The sequence below is a fragment of the Peromyscus leucopus genome, chromosome 16_21, assembly GCF_004664715.2.
Source record: "Peromyscus leucopus breed LL Stock chromosome 16_21, UCI_PerLeu_2.1, whole genome shotgun sequence".
Taxonomy (NCBI): domain Eukaryota; kingdom Metazoa; phylum Chordata; class Mammalia; order Rodentia; family Cricetidae; genus Peromyscus; species Peromyscus leucopus.
In genome coordinates this window covers 38,946,969-38,974,043 of record NC_051084.1, presented here as the reverse complement: position 1 = coordinate 38,974,043, position 27,075 = coordinate 38,946,969, and the positions used below count along the sequence as shown (strand labels likewise).

The 27,075-nt window shown below is 48.7% G+C and overlaps 1 protein-coding gene across 6 annotated transcripts in view; it reads left to right on the top strand.

Moving 5' to 3' along the window:
* Positions 1–23,706, top strand: part of Cracdl (CRACD like) — a 123,988-nt gene extending 100,282 nt beyond the window's left edge. For 5 of the 6 annotated variants that reach the window (XM_028865697.2, XM_028865691.2, XM_028865694.2 and 2 more), the window contains exons 7-10: positions 1,143–3,513; positions 20,610–20,779; positions 21,851–21,995; positions 22,896–23,706. In XM_028865697.2, the coding sequence (XP_028721530.1) occupies positions 1,143–3,513; positions 20,610–20,779; positions 21,851–21,995; positions 22,896–23,038 (2,829 nt within the window). In that variant the 3' untranslated portion in view covers positions 23,039–23,706. The remainder of the gene's footprint in view (positions 1–1,142; positions 3,514–20,609; positions 20,780–21,850; positions 21,996–22,895) is intronic. The other variant, XM_037199900.1, reaches the window with a different exon arrangement.
* Positions 23,707–27,075: the final 3,369 nt, after the last annotated feature.

Below are 27,075 nucleotides of genomic sequence, written 5' to 3'. Positions count from 1 at the left end.
GAACGTTTTGCAATAATCAACCCTTAACCTTTGAATCATGTTCACATACTGCTTTTGCATGACCTGTGTCTGCCTCGATTTTCATTTTCTTCCTGAGAGGAGAATTAAGTGTGTGACAGCCAAGAGGAAGCCAGGCCAGCATCTAAATTCCAGAGGCCTTTCCAAAGAAACAATGCCACATGGCAGTGTGGATTCTGGGTGCATTAGAGAGCCAGGAAAGGAAGCATCATTAGCTCAGGCAGGTTATCTGCAGGAAGTAAAGACTGAGGGAGTCTGGCTGGTAGAATGTTCTGGAGGTTCAGAGCAGGAGGCAGCATCTGGCACAGTGGAAGGGTCCTGGCTTGGCATGAATGTAAAACCACAGAATGTGAGACTGAAATCTTTGGCTTTTATCCTGCGGTTTACCATTCACTGTGTTTGACGTGATACAAATATAACTTTTGAAGAAAACTATCTGATTTTTTTTTTTTTTTCAATGAGGGCACAACCCAGGAGAGCAATACTGTGTGACGACTTGGTATCACAGCCCAGGACCAGAGAGAGAGACTGCCTGTTGACCTGGGATTCCTATTAACAGTTAGTTAGTTCAGTCTTGACCAAAGTTGCCATGCCTTTGGTCTCCAGGCTCCCCAAGTGAAAAAACAATGGCAATCCACTCCTCACTCACATAAGTCTAGAGTGAAGCAGAATTAGCAAAGAACACAAAGCAGGACAGATCGTCGCTCTATCTTGGTCCTAGTCCCTCTGTCCGGCTCTAGGCAGGCAGGCACCCATTTGTTTTGTGACTTAGACTCACTGTATAGATCTAGCTGGTCTAGAACTCAGTATATAGACCAGGCTAGCTGACCTCAAACTCATAGAGACCTGCCTGTCTCTGCCTCCCGAGTGCTGTGATAACATATCTGGCTGCATGAGTTGCCTTTACGTTGAGGGCCTGGCTGCCCTAGATCTGCTGAGTTTGTGAACCAAGGTTCCATGTGAACTCCTAAGGCAGCTGAAGAGATCTGTGTGTGGACATCTACTCCAGCATCAGCCTTTGAGAACCACCGTGTTTCCTAAACCACATTTAGTCCTAGAGGAAGCAGGGACAGGCTCTAGTATTTGCTGCAGTGTGGATGTCTCTCACCTCTGTTCTCTCCTAGAGGGCACAGTCTGAATCCCTGAGTGATCTGTCATGGACCCTGGAGGAGGAAGAATATGAAGGGAAACGATTACTCCGGGTCAATACAGAAGACCACCCCAGTGCTGGGCAGCGGGATTTGATGCTGGGCAGAAGGCCTGAGTTTGGACCCTTGCTGCTCCCTGGAGGAGGGGCCTGCGCCAGGCGGGCTCGCCTACAGCACAGCATGGCAGTCAGTGCCAGCATGGAGGAGGGCGGTTCTCCCGGAGATGAACCCTCAAGCCGCCGGGCTACGCCAGAGGTCACGGAGCCCATGGCAGTCTCAGTTCCATGCCCAGAAACCCCATCTCTGCCAGTAGGTTCTCCGTACCATATTCCCCACGGCGAAAGCCGGAAGGAAGAGCCCTCCTCTGGAGGCCTGAGTCCTCTAGTCGAGAGCGTATCTGAGGAGATGGTTTGTGGTTCTGGAGATGCGGAAACTCCACCGTCTGATGTCCCTGAGGGAGGCATGGTGCCTTCTGAAGAGGACTCTACAGCACCTCCTGAGGGAGACGCAGCATTTCCCAAAGGGGACACAGCACTTCCTGAAGGGGAGACTCATCCTTCCAAAGAGGATGTAACACCTCCTGAGGGAGATACAACACTCCCCAAGGGGGTCATGGCACCTCCTGAGAGAGACATGTCGCCTTGCAAGGGTGACATAGCACCTCCAGGTAGAGACATGTCACCTTCCATGGGAGATGTGGCACCTCCTGAGAGAGACCTGTCACCTCCAGAGGGAGACATGTCACCTTCCAAGGGGGATGTGACACCTCCCAAGAGGATCATGGCACCTCCAGACACAGACATGTCACCTTCCAAGGGGGATGTGACACCTCCCAAGAGGATCATGGCACCTCCAGACACAGACATGTCACCTTCCAAGGGGGATGTGACACCTCCCAAGAGGATCGTGGCACCTCCAGACACAGACATGTCACCTTCCAAGGGAGACATCGCACCTCCCAAGAGGATCATGGCACTTCCAGAGAGAGACACATCACCTTCCAAGGGAGATGTGGCACCTCCCAAGAGGATCATGGTACTTCCAGAGGGAGACATGTCACCTTCCAAGGGAGATGTGGCACCTCCCAAGAGGATCATGTCACCTCCAGAGAGAGACACGTCACCTCCAGAGGGAGACATGTCACCTTCCAAGGGAGACGTGGCACCTCCCAAGAGGATCATGGCACCTTCAGACACAGACATGTCACCTTCCAGTGGAGACATGGCACCCCCCAAAGAGATCATGGAACCTCCCAATAGGGACACAATACTTCCAAAGGGAGAGTCACCAACTCCTGAGACTGTCGCTGACACCAACTTGGAGACACCCTCAGATACAGAGGGACAGGACCAAAGTGTCCAGAAGGAGGAGGAGCTGACCCTGGTGGTACCCAGGCCTGAGGGAGCAGGGACGGAGCCCTCCACAGCCCCTTCCCCAAGCCCACCGGTACCCAAGAGCTGCCTGAAGCACAAGGCGTTGGCCTCCGGTGGGTCCCCCGCAGAGTCACCTCTGAAAGACCCCAGTCCTGGAGTCCAGGACAGAGCAGTTGTACCCCCGGCCCGCCCCAGGCCTGCACAGGCTGCGACATCAGGGGGTCCAGAGAAGGCAGCCTTGGGGAAGAAGAGCGAGCGGAGTACTGAGCCACAGCGCAGCGTTAAGAGGTTCTCCGTGACCTCAAGCAGAGCGCGTGCCCGGGCCAGCAGCTCTCGCCTTCCGGAACATTCCGGCCATGCGCCTGCAGGGGGCCGTGCACCTTTACTACGGAGTGGCCTTGCCTGGAGGAGTGAGGCGGCTCTTGATGACCTGCAGGTGCTGCCAGAGCCCCAGGACAGAAAGACTACGGGTGGTGACCCTCAAGTCTCAGGGGATATGGGGGCCGGCCAGGCAGGACCAAGCAAGAGCCTCCAGGATGCTGATCCTTGTGTAAAGGAGCCAGCCCCTGGAGAGGACCAGAGCCCCTTCCCAGTCAAGCTACGGTCCACCTCGCTCTCGCTCAAGTACAGAGACGGCTCTGCCCAGGAGGCGAAAGCCATCAAGAGGTACAGCGCCGAAGTCAGGTTGGAGAGAGGAGGTCTGACTCTACTCCCCAAGGATGAACAGAGCCATGCCGGGGCTGCCCCTGCACTGCGAAGTTCCAGGTCCCCCAATGGGCAAGGGAAAGGGAAGTCCAGGTCTCCTGAGCAGCCCAGTACCAAGCCACCCCTGCCCAGGAAGCCTCTCCTGCCGAGCCTCACCCTGCCGTACCCACCTGCAGGCCTGGATGCCAGCCCCGGGGAATCTGAGAGACTCATACCGGTCATCCTGCCTCCCGAGCCCAGGAAGGAGAAGTCGCCCCACCAGGGAGCTGGTAAGAGCCTTCCAAGGTCGTTGTTGGGAATCGATGGGTCCGAGGGAAAACAGTGTTTGCGGGGAATGTGTTCCTGGGATGCTCACGAAACCGGTACAGATAGGCGCGGACCTTAGTACAAAGACAAATGGAAGAAAAATCAAATTTTCTTAGATCCGCTGACGTGTTTGAGAGGAAGCCGAGGCTGTCACTCATGCCTACACAGACCTGGGGTTCAATCACCAGCACCACAGTAGCGGGCCTAGTGTGATGGCTCAGTGATTCATGGTTCTGACATCCTCTTCTGACTTCTGCAGGCACCTGGACTCGCACATGACATGCTACAAACACCATACACACAAATAAAAATAAACAATTTAAAGGAATCGGGACTATAATGAAGATAGGCAGGCCAATACCAGAATGTTGTGTGATGGAGAAAAATCATATATATAGACACAGTAAGAAAATCTAAAAACTGATTTTGCAGAATACTCCCAGGCTCTAAATGGGTGATGCAAATGCTTCTCCTATGTTGGGTCTCAGCAAGCCGACAACGTGGGTGCTAATTTTGATGCAGGTTTTTCCCTGGGCCTGATCTCCTTCTGGCTTGTAAGAGTTCTTCTGACCTTATCCCCTAAGGAAAAGCTTCTTCCCCTACCCTAATCGGGCCTCTGCAGCTCGCCTCACGTGGAAATCATGCTGTGCATGATTGGAGTCATAAGAACGTCAGCTGTTGCTTCCTGTCCCCTAAGGGAGATGATGTTAGGTTTGGGACACTCTTTAATAACCTTTAAAGGAGATGGTCTTTAAGATGAACAGAGACAAAATATATGATTTGTATCCCTCTTTGATTTATTTATGATGCTCCAGATCAAAAGAAATCTGTTGGAAGTGAGTGTCTGCAACCCAATTATAGAAGCCACTCATTGCAGACTTACGATATTAATGGAAAATAAAACTATACAACTAGTGGGTCTTCTGTGTGTGTGTGTGTGTGTGTGTGTGTGTGTGTCCCCATACACACTTATGCATTTAACAGAGAGACTGGGAACCTTAGCAACAGTTTTTCCATGGCAAATTTTATTTTAAAATGTTCCCTCTATTTTTAAGAAGCTCCTGTAAGTCCGGGAGTCCGTTTAAGTACCGTACTGTGGGACAGAGAGGAAGCCAAGCTTGGTGCCTCTCTTGAGAAATCCAGAACCCTGAAAAAGCAGATGCAAACACAGGAAAAAATGCTCTCAAGGAAACATCATCAACACAGGCTTAAAGATAAACTGATGTTTTCTGTGTCCACGTAAGAAGTTAGTAAAGCATTAGGTATATAAGTCACTTTGAGTTCCTAGGGGATGCTGGAAGATTCCCAGCACCTTGGAGGGAGGGTAGCTTTCTTGGTCCCTGAGCCTATTGGCTCAGTCATGAATTTGTGATGATTTCCTTGCCACTGTGTCAATGGAGAGTTTGAGGGGAGGGTCAAGTCCTAGGTGATGATCCGCTCTGCACGTTTTCAGTGTGTCATTGAGGCAGCTGTAGAGCGATTCAGAAGCTGTTTTAATAGCAAGGAGAATTGCTTTGTAGGTGAAAGTTTGACATCGTCACCATCTGCTTCCATGGTCCGGGACTGGAAATGTCTCTCAAGGGCCTAGTGAATGCGTAGAACTCAGGGTCACAGCTAGAGCTGAAAGGGGAGAAGCTTTGGGGTGGAGGGGCAATGTTTGGCCCCTTAATTACGTTTGACCTCTTTGACACTATAAAATGTCCAGGATAGGCAGAGGCAGGAGGATTATGAGTCAGAAACCAGGTTGACCTAAGTAATGAGATCCAGTCTCCTAAATAAATAAAGAAATGTGCCTGGGATGGTGTGCAGTGAATCTTGTATTTTGTGTGTTGCTCTGACTTACATAGAAGGTGAAACTGTCTTCATTTTGTGAGGACCTTGCTTCAATAATAGAGCTAGCTTGCTCGTCTGTGTACATTGACATTTTCCAGCCCATAGAAATAGCCACTGGTTCCCAAAGTGAATGCATTTGGGTTCTTTTACTCAGCACGGGGAATGGTTTGTATTTTCCTAAGAATAGAAAAGAATAGGAATTAGCCACAGTCTGTTAGGAACCCATTGGCCCAGAGGGTGAGATGTGAGAGACAGGGGTCAGGACTAGCACGCTGCCTGGTCCCGTTCTCCTCAACCCCACCTGGGGGTCTGCAGGCTGCCTCAGACAGACCAGAGCAGAATCTCAGGTCTATGTGGTTGAGGCTCACCTGTGAAACTGTCCCCACACTGTCCCCACACTCCGCAGCTCTGTCTGTGGCTTCGTTCATTAGTTTGACTTCTACACTCATCCTCACTGTTCCAAAACTAAAGCAGCTGGAGGCAATTTCACCCACATAAAACATATAGATAATGAAAGATTTAAATGGCCATGTTCATCTGTTTCCTACAGATAATTAAGTCTTGCTATGGACTCCCTGGTGCTGGCAGGGACTTTGCCCAGAGTTCACAGCTAGGCTGCCACGCCTCCACCCCCCTCCCAGGTGTGTGCCATAAAGTGGGTGTTGAGTGTCCCCGGTGGGTACACAGTTCTAAGCTGCCCCCATGTCTCCGGCTGCTCTGTCCCCAGCACAGATGTTTACCCGGCCCTTCCACACCCTGTGTTCCCTTTGAAGGGAGGAGTAAACTTTTCAGCCGTGGGATGAGGGCAAGAGGCACAGGAATTACTGTAATGAGTCCAGGAGCTCTGTCTGCCAAAGGGCTAGACATCAGGAGGCTACCATGAAGTAGTTAGAAGTAGTTACACAAGCGCAGTTTTGTGTGTGTGTGTGTGCACACGCACGTGTGCATGCTCCTCAACACAGAGCAGGCCTCTTTATAGACCTGAGCCACAATTCGCTGATCTGCCATGAGGGGAAAATGGCCTAGGGTTAGCCAGCTTGTTCATTTTCCAAGACACCATCCTTTGTCCTGTTACACCAATCCATCTCGGAGTCTAAATTACAGGTCAGGAACACAGCTTTCCACACATATGGTAGGAATTGTTTGTAAAAGGTGGTAGTGTCTTGTTTTGAAAAATTCTAAAACACAGAAAAAGCTTGCTGTGAGCCTGATATATTGGCATATGCTTGTAATTCTAGCTACTGAGAGTCAGGGGCAAGCCAGTGGCAAGATGGAGGCCAGCCACTACAGTCTAGCAATACCCTGCCTCAAAGGAATGTTTTTAAGGGGATAGAGAGATTTATGTCTCATGCTTTAATTTGCTTTTTATTGTTCTGATAAAACACCATGACCAAAAGCAACTTATAGAGGAAAAGATTTATTGAGCTTACACATCCTGATCACAGTTTATCACTAAAGGAAGTCAAGGCAGGAACTCAGGAAGGGCAGGAACTGGGAGGTAGGAATGGAAGCAGAGGCTGTGGTGCCCAGGTCGCAAGACCCCCAAGCAAGACCACCACAGAGCTGATATCCGATGCAAGCACACAGAGCTTTTTTAGTAACAACAACAACAAAAAAAAGTCCAGGGCTTGGTCCATGCATCCAACATCTGACACAGCAGGTGGAGGAGGACCGCCCCGAGCACTCACTTTAAGGGGTTTATATAGGAAAGGTTTACATGCAGCTTGGAATTGGACCAGGGGGCTAGGGGTGAGGTAGTTCGTTGAAGTTACTGGCTGAACTATAAGCATGAGGTTACTGATGGCTAACAGGATTCAGGGTATCTACAGAGACATAAATTTTTTACTCCCCATGTCCTGCTGTTCTGAACCTAGGATATACACATTCAGATATATTGTTCCAGTCCTATTTCCCCATAAGTTCAATTTCTGGTCAGTCGAGTCCATTACTCCCCATATCCTGTTTTACCAAGCCCAGGATATATAGATTTATTGTGTCAGCCTTCTCTTCCCATGAGTTCAACTTTTGGTCAGTTCTAAAACTGCTGGTCAGCAAATACCTTTAGAGGAGGCAGGAGTGGGGGTGGGGGGCGTCTCTCGAGATGGCTACTGATTTTTCCCTTTCAAGGCCATGGAGAAAAGCTGCTTACTGGCCTGCTTCCAGACTTATGTTTGGCTACCTTTCTTACACCTCCTAGGACCACCTGCCCAGGGGTGGTACTGCCCGCAGTGAGCTGGATCCTCCTGTATCAATCAAGGACATGCCCCCACAGACATGCCTACAGGCCAATCTGATGGAGGCTTTTTCCCAGTTGAGGTTCCCCCTTCCCAGATGACCCTAGTGTCTGCCAAGCTGACAAAAAATAAATTAATTAATTAATTAAAAATAAAAACAAAAACAAAACAGGACCACTTCGCATGCCCAAAGGCCTGGAGTCAATCTCCTGGGTCTAGTTTGATTCTTTTGGAAGAATGCCCAACACATATCTTGATTTTTTTTTTTTTTTTTTTTTTTTTAGGAAAGTCATCTCTGCTCACACTTAGGTTCTTTTTTTAGCCTTAACCTTCCCTCCTCAGCCCTTTCCTGAGAGTGTTATTAGCCCTCTGACCTGTTTCCTGGCCCTTCCTGTGTCTGTGACTCTCTCAGAAATGGGGGCGTTTCACTGTGGAGGAAAAGTTCAGATAGAGATTCCCCAGTCTCCTTACCTTTGAAAGCCTCCTAGCACAGTGACCCCTCCCACATGCTCCTTAGACAATGAAATCGGGGGAAAAAAGACAGGTTGGATCTTACCAGAGGTGGCTGGAGAGCCTATCACGCAGGAGCAGGACAAGCGAATTCTTTAGCGTATTAACCCTTGTCTGCATCCTATCCATGACAATTTTAAAAATCTAAGCATATGTTAAAGCTCAGAACTTAACAGCAAAAAGGGAGAATTTTACTGTATGTAAAGTTTAAAATAACTTTTAAATATACAAGACACAAAGAAAGCCTCCTCCCTACCCTTCTCTGAATGTCGTCTAATCCCACCCTACACAAAGAGCCACCACAAAGAGACGCGTGCCTGTTCCTTCCCACACACTCCGCAATTGTGGCTCTAACATAACCAGGATAGGCACATGAATGATTTTTTTCCCCCATGCTATTCCTATTGGCTTGCCCTTTGATAGTTGAAGTCCACAATAAAGGGACATGTGTCATGACCAGCTTGAGTGGCTTGACCCCATTGTTGGAAGTACTGTCTCCTGTGAGTGCCACCTGGTGAAGGGCATTGTGCTGGTTTGGAATCTTTCTCCCTCTTGGTCACCTTGACATAAAGCTAGAGTCGTTTTAGAAGAGGGAACCTCAGTTGAGAAAATGCCCCCACCAGATTGGCCTGTGGGCAAGTCTGGTGAATTTCCTTCATCGATGAATGATGTGGGAGGGCTCAACTCATTGTTGGTGGTGCCACCCCTGGGCTGGTGGTCCTGGGTGATATAAGCAAGCAGGGTGAGTAGCCGTGGGGAGCAAGCCAGTGAGCAGCACTCCTCCATGGCCGCTGCATTAATTCTTGCCTCCAGGTTCCTGCCTCGAGTTCTTTCCCTGACTTCCTTTGATGATGGAAGACTGTGATGTAGAAATGTAAGCTGAAATAAACCCTTTCCTCCCCAAGTTGCTTTTGGTCATAGTGTTTTATGCCAGCAATAGAAACTCTAACTACGACAGTCACTGTTCTGTGGCTACCGGCCAGTTTCACTTCTGAATCACACTGTGGCTCTCCAGGACAGATTCCCCAGAGTGGACTCCTGTCCGCTGTTCACTAGGTGACTCTAGATTGTCCTCCTAGTCCTAGATTGCACTGGACTTCAGCGCAGTGGAGACGGTTCCCCACAGCCACCACCTCCCGGGTTTTAGGTGAGGTTGGTTAATCTGTGCCCCACCCCTACCTGGCCTGAAGGAAGAAAAATACCGGTGACGTTGTGTAGCTTGGTCAGTGAGTTTCAACCATCTGCACAGGAAGTGCTGCTGCTGCTTTCCCTCAGCCCCACAGCAATACTCGTTTTCCCAGCACTGGGAACTGAACCCAGAGCTTAGCAAATACTACGCAGGTACTCTCCCACTACACTCTAGACCCCAGCACAGAACGCCCCCATCATCAACCTGACTTCCCTTCCAGTTCTCATCCCACATCTAACCATGGAGTGTCCCTCTTTACAAATCCTCCATGCCTTCCCAACACATGTGGAGTAGAGCTGTAATTCCTGGGTCAGGCACTCGAGGCTTTTTAGATTAGGGCCAGAGACAACAATCCTGCGTTCTAAATCATTTGCCTCCCCTTGGGTCCCAGGCTCTCACAGTCTCACATACCTCTGCTGTATGAAGCACACACAGTACCCTGACCTGAGCAACATGGATTTGGAGGGTTTGCTCTCCGGAGTCAGTTGAGTTTCCCAGAGTGTATTTTCTTCTTGTGTAAATGAGGCTGTTGCTAATGTGGGTTTTGGGAACACAGGACAGCAAAGGCATTTTACCTGTGGCATGTGACGTCATTTCCCAGTACAGAGCTATTTTCCCAAGGAAGTGCCACTTTGCTCGTCTCAGAGACATAGAACACACCATGGTGAGGATTCCTCATCCTTGCTCAGGCCGAGGCGCCAGTCCACAGATGGAGGCATCAGACAGAGCCGAGCAGTTCAGGGCCCACTTACCGACCTACCCTGAGAAGTGGGGATTGTGGGACCTTGTAGGGCCTTCTATGACGAGCACAGCCACAGCTCTGTGATCCCCCAGGGCAGAGACTGGGACAGGAGTGGACACTTCCCATACTCTTGAGTCTCCGAGGAGATACCACGAAACTTCATGGGAAGCTGGGCATGTGTTTCCCTGTAGTTGGGCACCTGGGAAGATTGGTGGCCAATTCCAGCTGCTCATAGACGTTTGGCTGATAAGGCTTCCCTGTGACTTTGCTGTGTCCTCAAAGCCCTCTTGGATGAGCTACCAAGAGGACAGAAGAGCTCTGGGGAGCAGCTGAAACCGAAGAGGCCTAAAAGTTGGCAGGAATTTTCCAGAGTCCTTTCTGGACATCTGTCAAGCATAGGACAAGCCCAGTGTGATAGTAGCAGGCATCAGTCAACAAAGAACTCTATTATTCTCCCACTCCTTCTGGACCTGCAGCTGTTGAGAAAGGAACCTGTCCCCAGCTCAGACACCTGGCCTCCAGGGAACAGGAAACTCAACTTGACTCAGTTCAGGGACTGTGTTCTGGTTTCACCCTAGGGCAGTTTTGTCTTCCTGTGCGTGTTTGGCCATCTTTAGAGATGGATTTGATTGTCAAAAGTCAAAAAGTGGGTGGCGTGAGGGGAGGAAAATGGTGAACATTCTCCAGTGCACAGCCCCTCCATGGCGTAGAATTACCAGCTTCAAAGACAGTACAAAGCCCAGGTGGAGTAACTCTTAGTCACTCAGAGTGAAAGTTCAATGGGGAGGAAGTGGGTGTGTTAGAAATTTATGGGACCATCTCCCTGAATATGGGGTGCGTGTGGCTCTCTAAGTGAAGATCAGAAGTCAGAATGGCTGTGTTCACGTCTCAGCTTTGTAACACAGTGGCCACAGCTATTAGGGGTCTCTAGAGGAATAAAGGGTTTGCGAAGTTGGTTTACACAATACCTTCAGAACACTAGCAGCAGCACACTTGGAAGGCCAAACCCTTGAGGCTAGGTGCGTCAACAGTTGGCTCGTCCAGCAGTGGCTGCCTCATACCAGAGAGGCCATGAACCAGCAGTTGGTTTGTCTACAAGGCCGAGTGTCTCAGGGGCACCCCTCTGAAGGCCCGGAAGGTCCTTAGAAAGCCACTTGTCCTCAGTCCATGTTGGAAGCCCAGAAGAAAGGACTGGTTTCTAAAACCAGTGAGTAAGTGGAGTAATGCTCCTCCTTCTTCTGTGTCCTTTTTATCTGGGCCGCTAGCAGAAGGTGCTACCCACATTTGGGGTGGGTCTTCCCACACCCTTTAAGGCAAGTAAGACAGTCCCACACAGACTTGCCCACATCAGGCCAACCTGATGTAGACAATTCCCCCACTGAGGCACACACCTCAGATGATTGTCATGACCTGTTGACATTCCAAACCAACCATCCTGGGAAAGTGATCCTGGGAAGGTCACTTGACTCCATGAACCTCAGGGTCGTGACGGTCCTTTGGAGCACTCTCCCTGCTAGCCTTTGGATCTTGGATGTCCCTCAAAGGCCCCTGTGTTGTCATGTGTTGAAGACTTGGTCCCAGCTAGTAAGCCTTTTGGGAGGCGAGGAACCTTTGGCAGGTAGGCCTAGAGGAAGGAGATTAGGTCATCGGTGGTGAAACTTTGAAGTGACTATTCAGACCACGGTCCCCTCCTGTCCCTGTTTTGCTTCCTGGTTCCCATGAGGTGAACAGGCCTCCTCTACCACAAGCTTCTACCATCCTGGCTTTTGTTTCCCACCACAAGCCAAAAAGCAGCAAGGTCAAGTGGACTGAAACCCTGACAGTGTGAAGCCAGACTGAATACGTCCTCTGTTTAAGTTGGTTCTGTCAGGTGCTCTGCTGTCGAGACAGAAGGCTCACAGCGCTGCTCTGGAAAGCAAAGACGAGTGGAACTCAGTTCTTGCCATCTCTTTGGTGGGGAGACCTTACCCACCTGTTAGTGCTTGGTGAGGGAGGGCCCAGTGTGTAATAGAAGGGAGATCTTCACTCTGCAGAGAAGGGCCATCCCTGCAAGTGACTACTTACTCCTTCATGACTACTGGAGGTAGTTCTCATGGAGTTCCAGCTGTTCTTAGATAGCCTCAGGACGGACGGGGCAAGGAATCTCTTGGAAGGCATGTGTGCGTCTTTCCAGTTGTATGGAGAAGGTGTCATACAACACAATAGTTTTCTCCTCACTATTCTGCTGCAGCTCAAAATTATTTTCAAGTAATTGTCCCCACATCCTGTGTTCTTGCAAGATCCCAGTTCCACCTGAGGTAGGTGACAGAGACCTGCAGGCTCTGGCCTGAGAGCTGGGCTTGGGTCATCGCTTTTGGCTGAGAGACTAATTTTAATTGCACAGTTGGTGGCAGTTGAAAAAAACAAAGTTCATTGGGGCTGGCACCCTCACTAACAACTCACCTTGGCTCCCCAGGGGCTCCACTGTGAGGTGTAGCTGTTGGGCTGGGCCAGTCTGGGCTGTCTGCTCACCTTGCCTGGCCAAGCATTGAGCAGCTAGCTCTGCTTGGAAGAGGAAAAGAATCTGACAGATCATCTCTGCCTTTGGGTGCCCCCAGCAAATGTACCTGCACATGGATGGCCAGACTCCTGGCCTCACTCCACATATCTTACTCAGATGTGAATCACTTGGTATTTTGTGAACACCTTCTCAACACAGTTTCTCCTCTGGGCAGGAGAGCTTTGAAACACCACAAACTAGAACAAATAAACCAGAAACTAGGCCCTTGGTTGTGGGAATTCCTTCTGTGTACTGCAGCTTGACCGTGTGCCCTGTGCGGATGAGGGAGTGTGAAGTTCCTTTAGAGGCTGACTGTGACACAAAGGGGGAGAATTAGCTGGATCCCCACCAGATCTCCCCATCCCGGAAGAGGACCATTTAGAGGGACATTTTAGAAATCATTACATTTTAGTTATTTAATATGTGTGCATATATGAACAGGCAGTTGTCTCATGGTGCATGGGTAGAGGTCAGAGGACAACTTTTGGGATATGGTTCTTTCTTTCCAGCATCTAGGTCCTGGTGGGTGGAGGTGGGGGAGTCAAGTCAGGTCTTTGGGATTGGCAGTAAGAACCATCTTACTAGCCTGACAGGCTGTTTTTTTGTTTTTTGGGTTTTTTTTCCTTCCCATCTTGTGGGTTTGAAGAATGAGAGAGAAGCTGTGTAGGTCAAGCAAAGGTGAGTTTCTGGGTTGTGGTTGGAAATTAAAACCACAAGAAGCCTGGGGCCGAGGAAGCAGAGGTAAGCAAGGAGCTCCTGCCTGGGCCTCCTGACCCGAGAGGAAGTCACAGGGTAAGGACAGTGTGGTCCTTGTGGCCTTGCCTGTGGCTGGGAAAGAGATTTCAGACATGGTAGGCATCATCCTGAGAGGTAGGGAGTGGGATGAGGGACAGCCATCAAAAGACAAATTGAGCCAGGTCCCAGGGTGCCTTGGAGGCTGAGGGGGTAAAGAGAATGGGAAGGAGATGCCAGCGAGGGAGGGGACTTCCTTCAATGTCCCTCGATGCCCTTCCTCGTGGCATTGTGGAAATAGCTCAGAGGCGAAGGCCTGCCCTGTCTCTCTGGGTGGGCAGGAAGCTAGACTCCCCTTCCTGGCCAGTGTCTAGCACCTAGTGAGTCCCTGCTGATCTTATGGTTGCCTTTTCTAGTTTGTATTTACTTTTGTGTGTTAATGTGTCATATGCATGTGTTTGTGTTCCTGTGTGTGTACCCATGTGTGCATGTGGAGGCCAGAGGTAGATATGGGGCGTCTTCCTCCACCTTATTTTTTGAGAATGGGTCTCTCACGGAACCTCGACCTGACCCATGGGGCAAGCCTGGTCTAAGATGCAGGGTTCATCCTATCTGTGCCCGCCCAGCACTAGGATTATAAGCGCATGCCCCCATATCCGGCTCTTTGATGTTGGCACTAGGGTTCTGAACTCAGGTCCTCGTGCTGGCACAGAAGGCAGTTCCCCTCCTGAGCCATCTCTCCAGTCCTCTCCTTCGTACTCACTGTTTATTGAAGAGTAATATAGGCATAGAAAAAATCCACACATGATATTTGGGCCAAGCGGTGAATTTCAGTTAGGTGAGGCTCCTGTGAGTGTCTGGTCTCAGAATCAGCCTGTCGGCACATAATCTTGTCACAGTCTCTGTGTGTTTCTGTCCAGAGACATCTGATTTAATATGTATCCTCGATCTGTTAGGGTTGAGCTCGCAGCTAACAGCACGGTACCTCGGGACTGAAGGGCCTTTCTAGCACACACTCTCCAGTGCCATATGGCAAGGCACAGCGTAACCATCCTGCACTTAGGAACTCCAGACAGCAAGCACTTCGGCGCTGCTCTTGGTGTGATTTTTAAACACCGAGAACAGCTGGGCGTGGTGCTGTGCGCCTTTAACCCCACACTTGAGAGGCAGAGGCAGGTGGATCTCTGTGTGTTTGAGGCCAGTCTGATCTACAGAGTGAGTTCCAGGCCAGCCCGGGCTACACAGTGAGAGCCTGTGTAAAAATAAAACGCTGAAAACACCAAGAAAAAGCCCAAACACGTGGCACTAAATAAAGACACGTGGACAGTGCGGGAGTTGAAAACAGAAGGCAGAATGTCCTCGTATTGCATCTCATCGGGGAAACTCAGATTTTTCTCCTGCTGAGTACATGTCTCCAGGTAACCATACAAGTGCCTGATCCAGGATTGGGAATGCATTTTGGCAAGGAGAGCATCCTCAAACGGGGAGTCAGTGAGCCATGAGCGTTGATTGTCTGATGAATGAGAAAGGAAGGGGTAGTGGTTTCATCCAGAGTTGGAGCTAGTACACAGCTTTATGCTATGTGGGATCTTGCTTTATGGAAAACCCTGGCCTGATTTCAAAATGCTCAGAAGTTTGAGATAAAGCCTCCAGCAGACACTGCAAGCCTGAGTTATAAGATTGCCCAGAGGCTGCTGGACAGAACCAAAGCCACCAAAGACCACAAGTGTATGCTGACCAGGAGTGGTCTGTGAACCAGGACAAACAACAGATCAGTGAATGTTTTGAGAACAGAGCTGTAGTCGGAAGTTTCTCGGGTCCTGAGTTCCTCTTGTCCCGCCTGGCCCCTTGCCTGGCCTGGTGGTCCTGCAACCGCTTATAAAATAATCACTCAGAGGCTTATATTAATTACAAACTGTATGGCCATGGCCTATGGCTCAAGCTTCTTGCTCTTATAACTAAACTCAACCCATTTCTATTCATCTATCTATCACCACGTATTTCATGGCTTTACCTGTGTGCCATTACATGCTGCTCCCTGGGCTGCAGGATAGCATCTCTCTCTGCCTCTGCCTTTCTTCTTCCTGTCCTTCTCTTGGATTTCTTGCCTGGCTATATCCTGACTCGTCATAGGCCAGAGCAGCTTCTTTATTAACCAATCATTGTAGCACATATTCACAGCATATGTGACATCCCACAGCACAGAGCTGTGGTGATATTGTGTTCCCCAAAATATTGTGCACCCTAATAAACTTATCCGGGGTCAGAGGACAGAACACCCACTAGATAGACATAGAGGCCAGAAAATGGTGGCACACACGCCTTTTATCCTTTGGCTTGGGAGGCAGAGATCCATCTGGATTTCTGTGAGTTTAAAGCCACACTGGAAACAGCCAGGTATAGTGACTCATGCCTTTAATCCCAGGAAATGAGCCTTTAATCCCAGGAAGTGATGGCAGTAAGCAGAAAGGTATTTGAGGCGTGAGGACGAGGAACTAGAGCCTGGTTAAGCTTTTAGGCATTTGAGAAGCACTTCAACTGAGATCTATTTGGATAAGGACACAGAGGCTTCCAGCCTGAGGAAACAGGATCAACTGAGGAATTGAGAGGTGAGGAAGCTATGGCTTGTTCTGCTTCTCTGATCTCCCAGCATTCACCCCAAAAACTGGCCTTGGGTTTGTTTTTATTAACAAGACCTTTAAGATTCGTGCTACACAGAGCTGAAGTCCTTCGTACAGGAAACCCAATATAAACCCTGAAGTAAACACAAGATCCTATATATCCCCAGGACACAAGGTCCACGTTTGCCCTAGAGGTTCCCTTAGCACCTGTCTGTAGTTCCCACGCCCATTGTGTAGATCAGGACTGTAGCTGAGGACCTGAAAAGCCAGCAGACAGGACTGAGCGGGGGTATGAAGGCACCGTCCCCTGTTCTGGCTTCAACCACTTGAGAGACATGGTTGATAATACATCCACTTCAGATCAGAGGTCTTAGTGAGACTCTCAGGCCTCTTCTTGCTAGAGACAGTTTTAAAACCTGGGGATGAGCTGTGGATATACATTTTTACATTGACAGTTTAGGACCTGGGAAGATGACTTCAGTCAGGTAAAGTATTTGCTTCATAAGCATGGGGACTTGAACCGAATCCCCGACACCCATTTGCCTATTATCCCAGCACTGGGGCTTGGAGGACTCCGGGGCTTCCTGGCCAGTCAGTCCAGTGTATCAGTGAGCTCCAGGTTAGGTGAGTGACCCTATTTCAAAAAGTAAGGTGCACAGAGATTTAGGAAGACACTTGATGTCAACCCCTGGCCTTTATGTGCATACATGCATGTGAACTTGTATACACACACACACACACACACACACACACACACACACACGCTCACACACATACACGCAGATTGTTGCTTCAAGGAGGAGAGCATACACCAAGTTTTTAAGAAGTGAAGACACCATCCTGTTTCAAGTTTTCCGCGAGCAGAACATCTGCCTCATTTTCTCAGCCAAAGAGGCAGGGAGTCCCTGGAGTTCACAAACTCCAGCTCGTGGCTTCCCATCCACCGACTGTGTTCTCGACAGCTGTAAGCTTCTAGGCTCAGCTTCCGGCCGGGTGTCATGTGGGCCGGGGCCCACCATTCGCGTTTCACCCCCGGCCCCTCAGCTGGTCACTTCAAGGATTCTTTCTGGAAAAACAAAACACAAACAAACAACAACAAAAACAAAACAGTACCTTATGTCTGAATTTATTTATTTATTTATTTATTTATTTTTTTTTTGGTTTTTTTTCGAGACAGGGTTTCTCTGTGTAGCTTTGCACCTTTCCTGGAACTCACTTGGTAGCCCAGGCTGGCCTCGAACTCACAGAGATCCACCTGGCTCTGCCTCCCGAGTGCTGGGATTAAAGGCGTGCGCCACCACCGCCCGGCTCTTATGTCTGAATTTTAATAGGCACCAAAACCCAAGAAAAAGGAGCGAATCAAAGCGAGGGACAGTGTTGCCAGTCTGTAGGTCGGATGTCAAAGGTATGGCTCAGTGGTTAGGACTTGGGGAAGCTGCTTTTTGTAGATCTTCTGAGTAACACACAGCTCAGCTACAATGTTAGGGGACACTGGGTCCATAAGCCTGCTGTCTTTAGTTTCCCCATTTTCCAAAAGAGATTAGGAAACAGAAATCAATAAAATGCTTGGTTTTTATTTATTTATTTATTTATTTATTTACTCATTCATTCATTTACTTATTTATTTATTTATTCCTTCCTTTATTTATTTATTTATTTATTTATTTGCCAGCAGCAACCAAGTAACTCTTGAGCACACACTGGAAGGGAGAGCATCTGGCAGGTGCCCAGTGCTGTGCTGGGGCCCTGGGGGAGGGGGGGAAGGTGGAGGATGACTTCACTGAACCTCTTTGAATCTGGGAGGTGTAGCTGGCAGGTGGTCTTGCAGAATTTTTACACCCGCATTTACACCCCCTTTAAGGGGGGTTTGTCTGCCCAGAAGCGTGTTGCTAGTCTGAGGCCTTCCACCCAGCCCCAGGACAGGCTGTCTTGAGGATTAGTGCTTTACACATAAATTTCCCCAAATAGATCTTGAGGGAAGAGAGTATGTAAATGAGGAGGAAGGAATTTTGAAAAAACGAACCAATTTATCAACTGCTCCTTTGATGGAATCCTATCCTTAAATCACAGAATGATAATTTCCTCTGTTCAGAAGTTATTCTCCCTTGCATTCGGGTTGTCTGGGATGAGCTGGCGGGGGTGGGGTGGGGGGTGGGGGTGGGGGTGGTGGCCTCCAGCTTCCCACACCTGCAGCACTTCAGCATCTGGAAGTGTTGGTCTGGGTTTGTTCTAAGGCAGATTATCTTGCTCCCTTCCCTGGCAGCTGTGTGTGGGGAGTCAGCCTCTCCCAGACCCCCAGCAAAGGGATCACACAAATTCCAACATGCGGTTTCTGGTCCTCAGTCAAAGAAATGCTCAGCTCCGGGGGTGTTGGCTGCAGATCTACTTGACAACCTAAAGCCCTTGTCTCATTCAGGGAAAAGGAACTGAGGTATCAGAGGCCTTGAACCAAATCCCCAGGAAATTAAGGCCTGTCTATTGAGGCAGAAAGATAAACAAAGGAGTGTTTTATTTGAACTGACACCACATCTATGTTTTTCTTGGGACTGACCTTTTGAACAGATTTTAATCCCAGAAGAGATTTGATGATGCAACCTTGACCCTGAGAGGTCATGCTTTCAGCTGTCACTTAGAAGCTCTTTGGCCCCTGAAGGCTTCCGTACGCTGTCTATGGCCCATGTCTTCACTCCCCTCTCTAGCCCTCCCCAGCCCAGGTAGAGCACAGACCCAGCCAATGTGGCTGTCGAGTGCAGAGAGCAAGGGTGCAGGCCATGGAGGTCACTCAGACCCGTGTCACAGAGCAGAACGGCTGCCACCCAGCTCTGCCCAGACTTACTTGGGACAGAGACGCAACATTTCTGAGGCTCGGCATTGTGGGAAGTGTCCAAGTTGGGGGAAATCTAGGAGTCAAGAAGGGAAAGAAATGGCTCCTGAGAGATCTTGGCCACTTGCCCAGGTTGGTGCTTAGTGGAGCTGCCCGAGTAGGTCACCTGTCTCATCCTGGCACAGCCAGGTGCAGCCGCAGGGTTCACCGACTCCTGAGGGTCGGCATGTGAACGGAGATACATGGGCACACAACCGTACAGTTGGAAACATTGCCACCCTACGGACGGGCAGCTCGGTGGATGACCCCCCTGTGCTTAGAATAGAATTCTGTCAGCACACCCTGATACAGGGAAAGGAAAAATTGCTTCCCGCCAAGCTTGATGTCGTTGCTTTGTGTACAAGACCACAGTTTCCATGCAAAGACTGGGGAAGAAAATATGAGTTGTCACAGTCCCCCTGAGATGTCAGCCTTGGGTCTAGTCGACTAGGCCCCATCCTTGATCCATCACCAGAGTCCCAGCTTCCCTCAGTGGCCTCCTCTTACACCAATTCACCTTACATGCTGTTCCATATAACTTTTCTGTTCATTTTATTTATTTATCTATTTATTTATTTGTTTATTTATGTGTACAAGTGTTTTGCATGCATGTTTATCTATGCGCCATGTGTATGCCTGCAGAGGCCAAAGAGGACGTCATAACCCCTGGAATTGGAGTTACAGATGGTTGTAAGTCACCTGTGGGTCCTCTGGAAGAACAGCCAGTGTTTTTAACCGCTTATCCGCCCAGCCCTCTTCATGCTCAGTTTAAAAAATTTAGATCAAAATCTAAAAATCTTTTAGCTCGAATGAAATTACTCAAGTGCATATGGCATAAAGACTTTGGGCTAAGAGGTGCCCGGAGTGCAGGGAGACCAGGAACACACTAGATCTGCTGAGGCTGCCCTGGCCCTCAACAAGTTACTCCTCTACCTCCGATCTAAAACTGGAATGGCAAGGTCTTCTGGTTGTGAATTTAGTCTTAATCAGAACTGTTCCCGAATATGTTGTCAACTGAGAGAATTAAGTTCAAACCCAGAGAGAACTTTTCATCTTTTTCCAAGTGAGGCAGCTGCCTCTAGCCAGCACACAGTTGGATAGGGTGGGGCGGGGGGGGGGGGGGGGGAATGGGACACACGACCCTTGAGAAGAGAGTTCATAGGGAACCCCTGATCACTAAGGGTAAAGAAATGCTAGGAGAGAGCAAAGAGAACCCTTTAAGAAAAAAGAAAATCCCAGGGAGCCTCTAAAGACTTTGCGGAAGGCAGAAGAGAAATCCAGTCTGTTAAACATGCGGGCACCTAGCATTTCCTGTGTCAGGTGATAACGGGCCTCTGCGTAAGGAATGAAGCATGAAATGATTTTAGACATGGCATCACATCCCGCAAAGGGAATGTTGTTAGGACGCCGATCCCAAATGAAGACTGTCAAAGATAGCTTCTCTGTGCACACATTGTATTTCTTCCTAGACAGAGTGCTCTGGTAGAAATTGCTTTAAAATGCATGTTGAGGTGGCAGTTACATATAATTTTTTTTTTTTGGTGGCTCAAACCGGAGGAGATAATCTCTTTGAGGCATCTTTAGAAAAACTAAAGTCTGCCGAAGAAGAGAAATAATGTCATCAGAGAGGCTTTGGCTCAGGGAGTAAGGGAAAGCGGGGTCTCCCTAGACTTCACCCCTCAACCCCACCTCCCCTTGCCCCCTGAGCCAAGGCAATACAGAACTCCTTGTGTGGGAGAGAAGTTGTGGGGTGAGACTGTGTACCTAACCTTGCTCCCTTACTGCCTCTATCCCAGAAAAGGCTCAGCCTCCTGCTGCTACAGGTCCTGGGGCTGGTGGGCAACCCACCCCACCCTGGATCACCATGGCCCGGCAGAAGCGAAGAGGAGCCCCAGACCTGCCTGTCACCCAGGAAGACAAGTCTGGGTCACGGATCCTGAAGACAGAAACTGGAAAGCAAACCCAGGTGCTGAGAGCAAAGACTGTTTCTGTGGAGTTCAAGGGGGAGGGGGTCTTGGCAGGGTGGGGTGGGGGCAGGCACTGTGGTGATGGCAGGGATCCCGCGTGAACATCACAGAGCCCGTGCCTACAGTGACTGCTGACACACGCGTGAGTACCAGGGAGACCAAGTCGGCATGTCAGCTTCTAGCCCCCACAGAGCAGCAATCTGCCCGTTCTTTGCCTGTGTGGGCTGTTATGAAGACAGTGGAGACGGCGCTGTGCTCTGGCCTCCTAGGCAACGCGGCTCAGCCTCTGGAAAAAAAAAATTGAAGACAGTTAGAATGACGTCTCCCCTTAGACATGCAGTGACACCGGCACCAGATCCATCTCAGCTCATTGTGCAGTGATAAATGACCCCTGTTGCTGCTGCCGCTGCCTGCTGGGTTCCCTTATTCCTCACCTGGGGCTGCACAGCTGAAACCCAGGGTGGCATTCTGCATTCAGCTGAAAACAGCTTTCACCAGCCCAAGCCACTGTGGCTCAGAAGCAGGCGTGACTCGGCTTTTGTATCCCTCCACTAAGCAGCAGGATAAAAGGGGTTCTGCTGTATGGGAGAGGGACCCTGCCCTGCAGTAGGACCTGTTTCCCTTCCTGCTAATGCAGTCCTTAGCTGTAGCCACGGCGGCAGACCTCTACGTAGTGCAGGGGAAAGGAAGTTAAAGAGGGAAATGTTAGCCCGTTTCGGCCTGTGCCGTTTCACCATGTGTCAGAAAGCCACCACACGATTTCCAAACCAGATTTGTCTGGCTTTCCCATAGAATCCTTCCTGTCCACCATCTGGGACTGAGGCAACGTTGTAGGCACAAGGAAGCAGCCACCGTGTGAGCATGTGGGCTGGAAGGGGCTGGTGCAAGTTGGAGCTCTGGCATTTTGATGGGTAGCATCGGCGAGCCGGTGCAGGGCGCCCTTTCCAGAAAGTGCCAGCAGCATGATTCATCTTGAGAGAGACATCTTGCAGCTAAGTCATTTTGGGTGTTTGCCCCCCTCTGAGTCTGTATGGTTGGGCAGCGTGTGTGTCTTTCTTGTGTCTCCATAGGAGCCTGTGAAGCAGGGTGACTTCGTCCGAAGCAAATCTTTCCTGATGACCCCTGCAAAGCCTCCTGTGACCCAGAGGCAGGGGTCAAAGCTGAGCCTCAAGGAGGGACTACAGAGAGGAATCTCACTGTCCCACCAGAACTTGGGTATGAGATTGGCATGCATTTCCAAGCACTTTGCTGTCATTATATCCAAATTCTTCCTGCAGCTAAAATTTGTTTTGTTGAATCATTTTTACCATGTCGAGCTGTTTTTTTTTTTAATGGAGCTTTTATTGAGATGAAATTTACACATCTTAAAATTCACCCGTTTTAAATGTACATTTCAGTGGATGTGTCTTACAATGAGACTATGTATATTTGCAGAGTCCTGCCGCCCTGGTGGCAGGCAACCTAAGAATAGAACGTTCCCCTCACACTGGAAAGAAACTCATCCCCGTTTGTCACATTCCCTTCCCTAGTTGTAGGTAAACACTAGCCTACCTTCTGTCTCTATAAGATTTGCCTTTTTGGGAACATGAAATCATAAAACATGGGCCCTTTTCTCTGCTGTTTTTGAGTGTGATTCTGAGCTCACTCTGGTAGCATGTGTCAGTTTTCACTTTTAATGCTGCTGGGCAATGAGCCCAGGGTCTCCTGCACACTGATCACATGCTCTGTCACCGAACGACACCCCAGTAGTTTCTAAATCTTATGTGTTTTGCACTGTAGTTGAAGACACAAGAATCTAACTTTCCAAGCTGTCTTTTAAGTGTGTGGTTGTGACGGTATTAGACTTGTTCCAATGTGCAGCCTACCTCCAGGGCTCTGTGGTTAGACCCTGAACATTCTCAACTCACTTGGCCTCCAGAACCATCCGAGCCCGCTCCTCAGCCTTTTCAATCTGCTACACTCCATCCCTGATGCTTAAATCTTCACACATTTACCTATTAACGGATTGTGTGTTCTGGAACACAGTGGAGACTGTAACGTATATTTAAAGCTGTTCAAGGGACTTAGTGAAAATCCACACTCTTGTCTCTTGCTTTTGTTTTGTGTCCTTTTCAGCAGCTCAGGCTGCATCGATGACAGAGAAGGAGTTGCATCAGCTGAAGAGAGCCAGTTATGCGAGCACAGATCAGCCGTCCTGGATGGAACTCGCCAGGAAGAAATCTCAAGCTTGGAGCGACATGCCCCAAATCATAAAATAGATTGGCAGCCTGCTGATGAAGGATGTCCACTGCATTGACGGGCCACTTAGTTTTAAACTGCCAATAAATCATGGCAAACAGACTGTGAAACTTCAGATTGATTTTTGTCATCGAATTATGATGTGCTCGGGGAAGAGAGAGGAACCAGGTGGATCAAAGAAGACAAGAGAGCCTCAGTCCTGAGCCAGAGGGGCTGCAGCAGGAGGAACCCCGTAAAAGCTCCTTCCTGTGCTGAGGTACCAGTGTAAGTCTTCAGCATCCACTTTCTAAAGAGGCCCCAATAGCCAGCGAATGGAAGTGAAGAGAGGTGGATGTTGGGTGTCCTTTAAGAACAGAACTGGAACTTCTTATGAGTCCCAGGTCTGGGCTGTCCCTTGTCATCAGCCAGTGCCTCTGGCCACTGTCTTGCCGTGGACCATCATTGTCATCGTCTTTTGTGTTTACTAATAGGCATGATGTTTATGGGAAAGCAGGGATGTCGTTTACAAGAGCAGCTACGGTCTGGTTTCCTGAAGCTATCCACCCTTGAGCAGGGGAGGACGGGACGTGACAGGGTTTGTCAACTCATAGACTGTTTCCAAAAATAATTTTTAAACTTTTCCACTAGGCATCTGTGTCCTGAACCATTGCACAATGCATTGCCTGTTTAATAAAAGATTTCAAACACGCTTCGGCTTTGTGTGTAAATGTTATTTCTGCTCGAGGGGAACATCCTCCTGTACTGAGTCAAAGGCGGTGTATTGAGTCCCCCTTCACACCTCACTGAAAATCCTGCCTGGGTTGGGTGTTTGAATTTTGGGGGGTTGGCCTGTTTGTTTTCATTGTTCTAACAGAACATTGGTGTGTTTTTTAGGGAGAGAGAAGAATATGTAGGAGTTTTTTTTTTTCTCATTTGCTCTATGTATCACAACATTGTAAGAATATAAAAATTTTAAAGGCTGTCTGTCTTAGTTTGCTTTCTGTGGCTGTGAGAAACACCATGACCAAAAAGCAACTTGGTGAGCCAAGGGTTTATTTTGGCTAACACATCCCAGGTCACGGTCCACTCAGGGAAGCCGAGGCTGGAACTTGGAGCAGAAACTGAAGCAGAAGCCGTGGAGGAGTGCTGCTCACCAGCTTGCCGCCCATGACTTGTTCAGTCTACTTTCTTATACAACCCAGAACCGCCTGCCCAGGGATGGCACTGCCGGAAGGGGGCTGGACCTCCCGTGTCAGTCATTAATCAAGGAAATACCCTTGATGTGCTGTCCAATGAGGTATTTTCTCAACTGAATGCCTTGTGTCAAGTTGACAAAAAATAAATAAAAAAAATAATAAAGAAATAAAGAAACCTAGTCAGGACACAGTCAATCCTTTATAGCATTTCATGCATCCAGCCTGTATCTTCCTATTGATAACTGGATCACTGGGACAGTAGCCAGGAACATAGAATGTGGTGAAATTGGGCTGGAACACCAATTTGGGATCTCAGAAGTTTTATATAGTTGTTGTTTTAAAAGCCAGTTCTAATTCGTTCTCTGCAAGTCAGTCTCCATGGGAGTTAGTTCAGCCAGACTCGAAATCAGCCCGGCATCCCAATATATTGTATTGTAAGTTGATTTTAGGTGCCCTAAGGGTTGCCACTTTTAGTCTGTTTTCTATCCTCATGAAAATTATTTTTCTAGCCATTAGTGTTACAATTTTATTGCATCTGCCTCTGTTGAAAAAGTCTTGGGACAGGATTTTTCTTTCCCTCCAGCCGAATGATTTACTAATGACATTCTCTTAGAGAACATAAAACCCGAATTCCACAATGACTGTGTCTACACAAGAACGCTAAAGCTTCGGCATTAATAGTTTTAGCTAGAGACGAGTCAGTTTGTCCATGCTTACCCTAAACCATCATTTCTCAGGCCAGCAGAGCATTTCCGAGGAACCCTATGGAGGTAGTGGGCTAAGGCCATCGAGGGCCTACATTTTTAAACCCTAGTGGAAATCTTGGTTTTTTCAGAGCTGAGGCCTACACCCTCATGTTGCCAGGCAAGCACTAAGCCACCGGGCTAAATCCCCAATGCTAGCATTCCCGTCTTTAAAATACAGTGAGTCCAGGAGTGAACCTTATCCTCAAAGACAACTGGGAGCATCCTGAATGTGACCTTGAGAGCTCCTGTCTTAGGAACAAGTGTGCATCTCATGCTGTCTCCTTGGTGACCACCTTTGCCCTCCTCCGTTAACTCCTTTATCAGGACGAGAGAAAGTTTTGGCTTTTGGTGGCTTTCATTTTGTAATTTTTTTAAGTTGTTGAAATTTTAAGTTTAAGTTGTTTTTAAGCGCATTTGAACAATGTGTAATGCTTCTAACTTGTGTGAAGGCTCTCTGTAAGGGTCTCTACAATGGGGCCCAGCCCCATGAAATCTCAACTTTTGTGGCACACCCATTTTTTTTTTACAGTGATAGACATTAAATATTCAGAAGTCAAAGACAAATGCTCGTAGGGACAATGATGAGCCTAAACCAGAGATTGGTTGTAGCCGAAAGGACACTTGAGGTTGGGGGAGGGGTGGCTGATGAGGTAGTCTAATTATATAGCTGATCCTGGTGGCCTGGGCTAAGGTAATGGTCTAAGTGGGTGTGTGTGATGTGGTATGAGAGGAAAAGAATGTAAAAAAGGGTTGACACTTAGGTTTTTGGCTGGAGTCTTCATTAAGTGGGGAAATCATTTACAGAAATGGAGCCCGAGAGTGAAATACACAGGAAAGGGATGTCTTTAATGATATAAAGGATATCTTAAATGGCTTCCCATTAAGTCACTAAGTAAATATACCATGTCCACAGATCGAGTTATAGATTTAGGAGAGCTCAATCTGAAATAAAATAGGACACATGCCGAGCAGTGGTGGTGTGCACCTTTAATCCCAACACTCGGGAGGCAGAGTTAGGTGGATCTCTGTGAGTTTGAGGCCAGCCTGGTCTACAGAGCGAGATTCAGGACAGGCACCAAAACTACACAAAGAAACCCTGTCTCAAAAATACAAAAAAAAAAAAAAAAGAAAAAAGAAAGAAAAGAAAGAAAGAAGAAGGAAGGAAGGAAGGAAGGAAGGAAGGAAGGAAGGAAGGAAGGAAGGAAGGAAGGAAGGAAACAGAAATTCAGGTCTAGAAGAGGAAGAGAGGGCTGCCAGGACTGAGTTAAGGATGCCCTGACTCTAGGGGTCCAGGGAGAGCAGATGTATCCAGTTTGCCTTTGGAGCAAGAAAAAAGCAGAGCTGAGAGAAGAAAAAGAAGAGTGTTGGGAGGGAACTGTGCCAACTGTCTAGGCTGAGATCTGCTAGATGACGTTGGTCAAATGAGAACAGGAGTGGCCGTCGGCTCTGGGCACACACAAGTCATGGGTGACCTCGATAGAGCCCTTTTCGGGGTGCTGCTGGGGTAGAGGCACAGATGAAGGAGGTCAAAGCCAGCTAGCCTACTAACTTTCAAGAACTTCTACGTGAAGGAGAGCAGAAGAAATGGTGGGATTGTGTGGCAAACGGTGTCGTTGGTGTATTGGAAGGAATATACAGAGGGGTTTGTGTGTAGGTGGAAATAAACTTTTAGGAGAGAGGAGAAAATCAATCATGGTCTTTTGGAAGCATCCCAGCTTCCCCATGGAGTTGGGCAAGGATGAAATGCTCACATCACGGACCACTCTTGTTCCTGGAAATGGGAGCCCCGTGTTCTGATCCAGTTGTCAGGCGATGGACAGCCAGCCCGTTGTGATGACAGTCTCATCAAATGCTTGCCCTGCTGCTGACTTTTTTTTTTTTTTTTTAACCTTGGTGCTGAGCTTCATGTTGAGAAGCAATGGATAGAGTGTTATCTGGGTGTGTGACGCTCTAACAGTCCACCACACATTCACTGAATCTGTGGTCTCTTTTCCTCTTAAAAGAGCCAGCTAAAAATCCAGTAGATAGCGTCAGATTTCATGCTTGGGAAAACACAAAGTTGTCACCGCTCTGCTTCCCGCCTCTGCTCTGCACTTGGAACTCCTGCATTTTGGGGGATTGTTGCTATCTTAACTC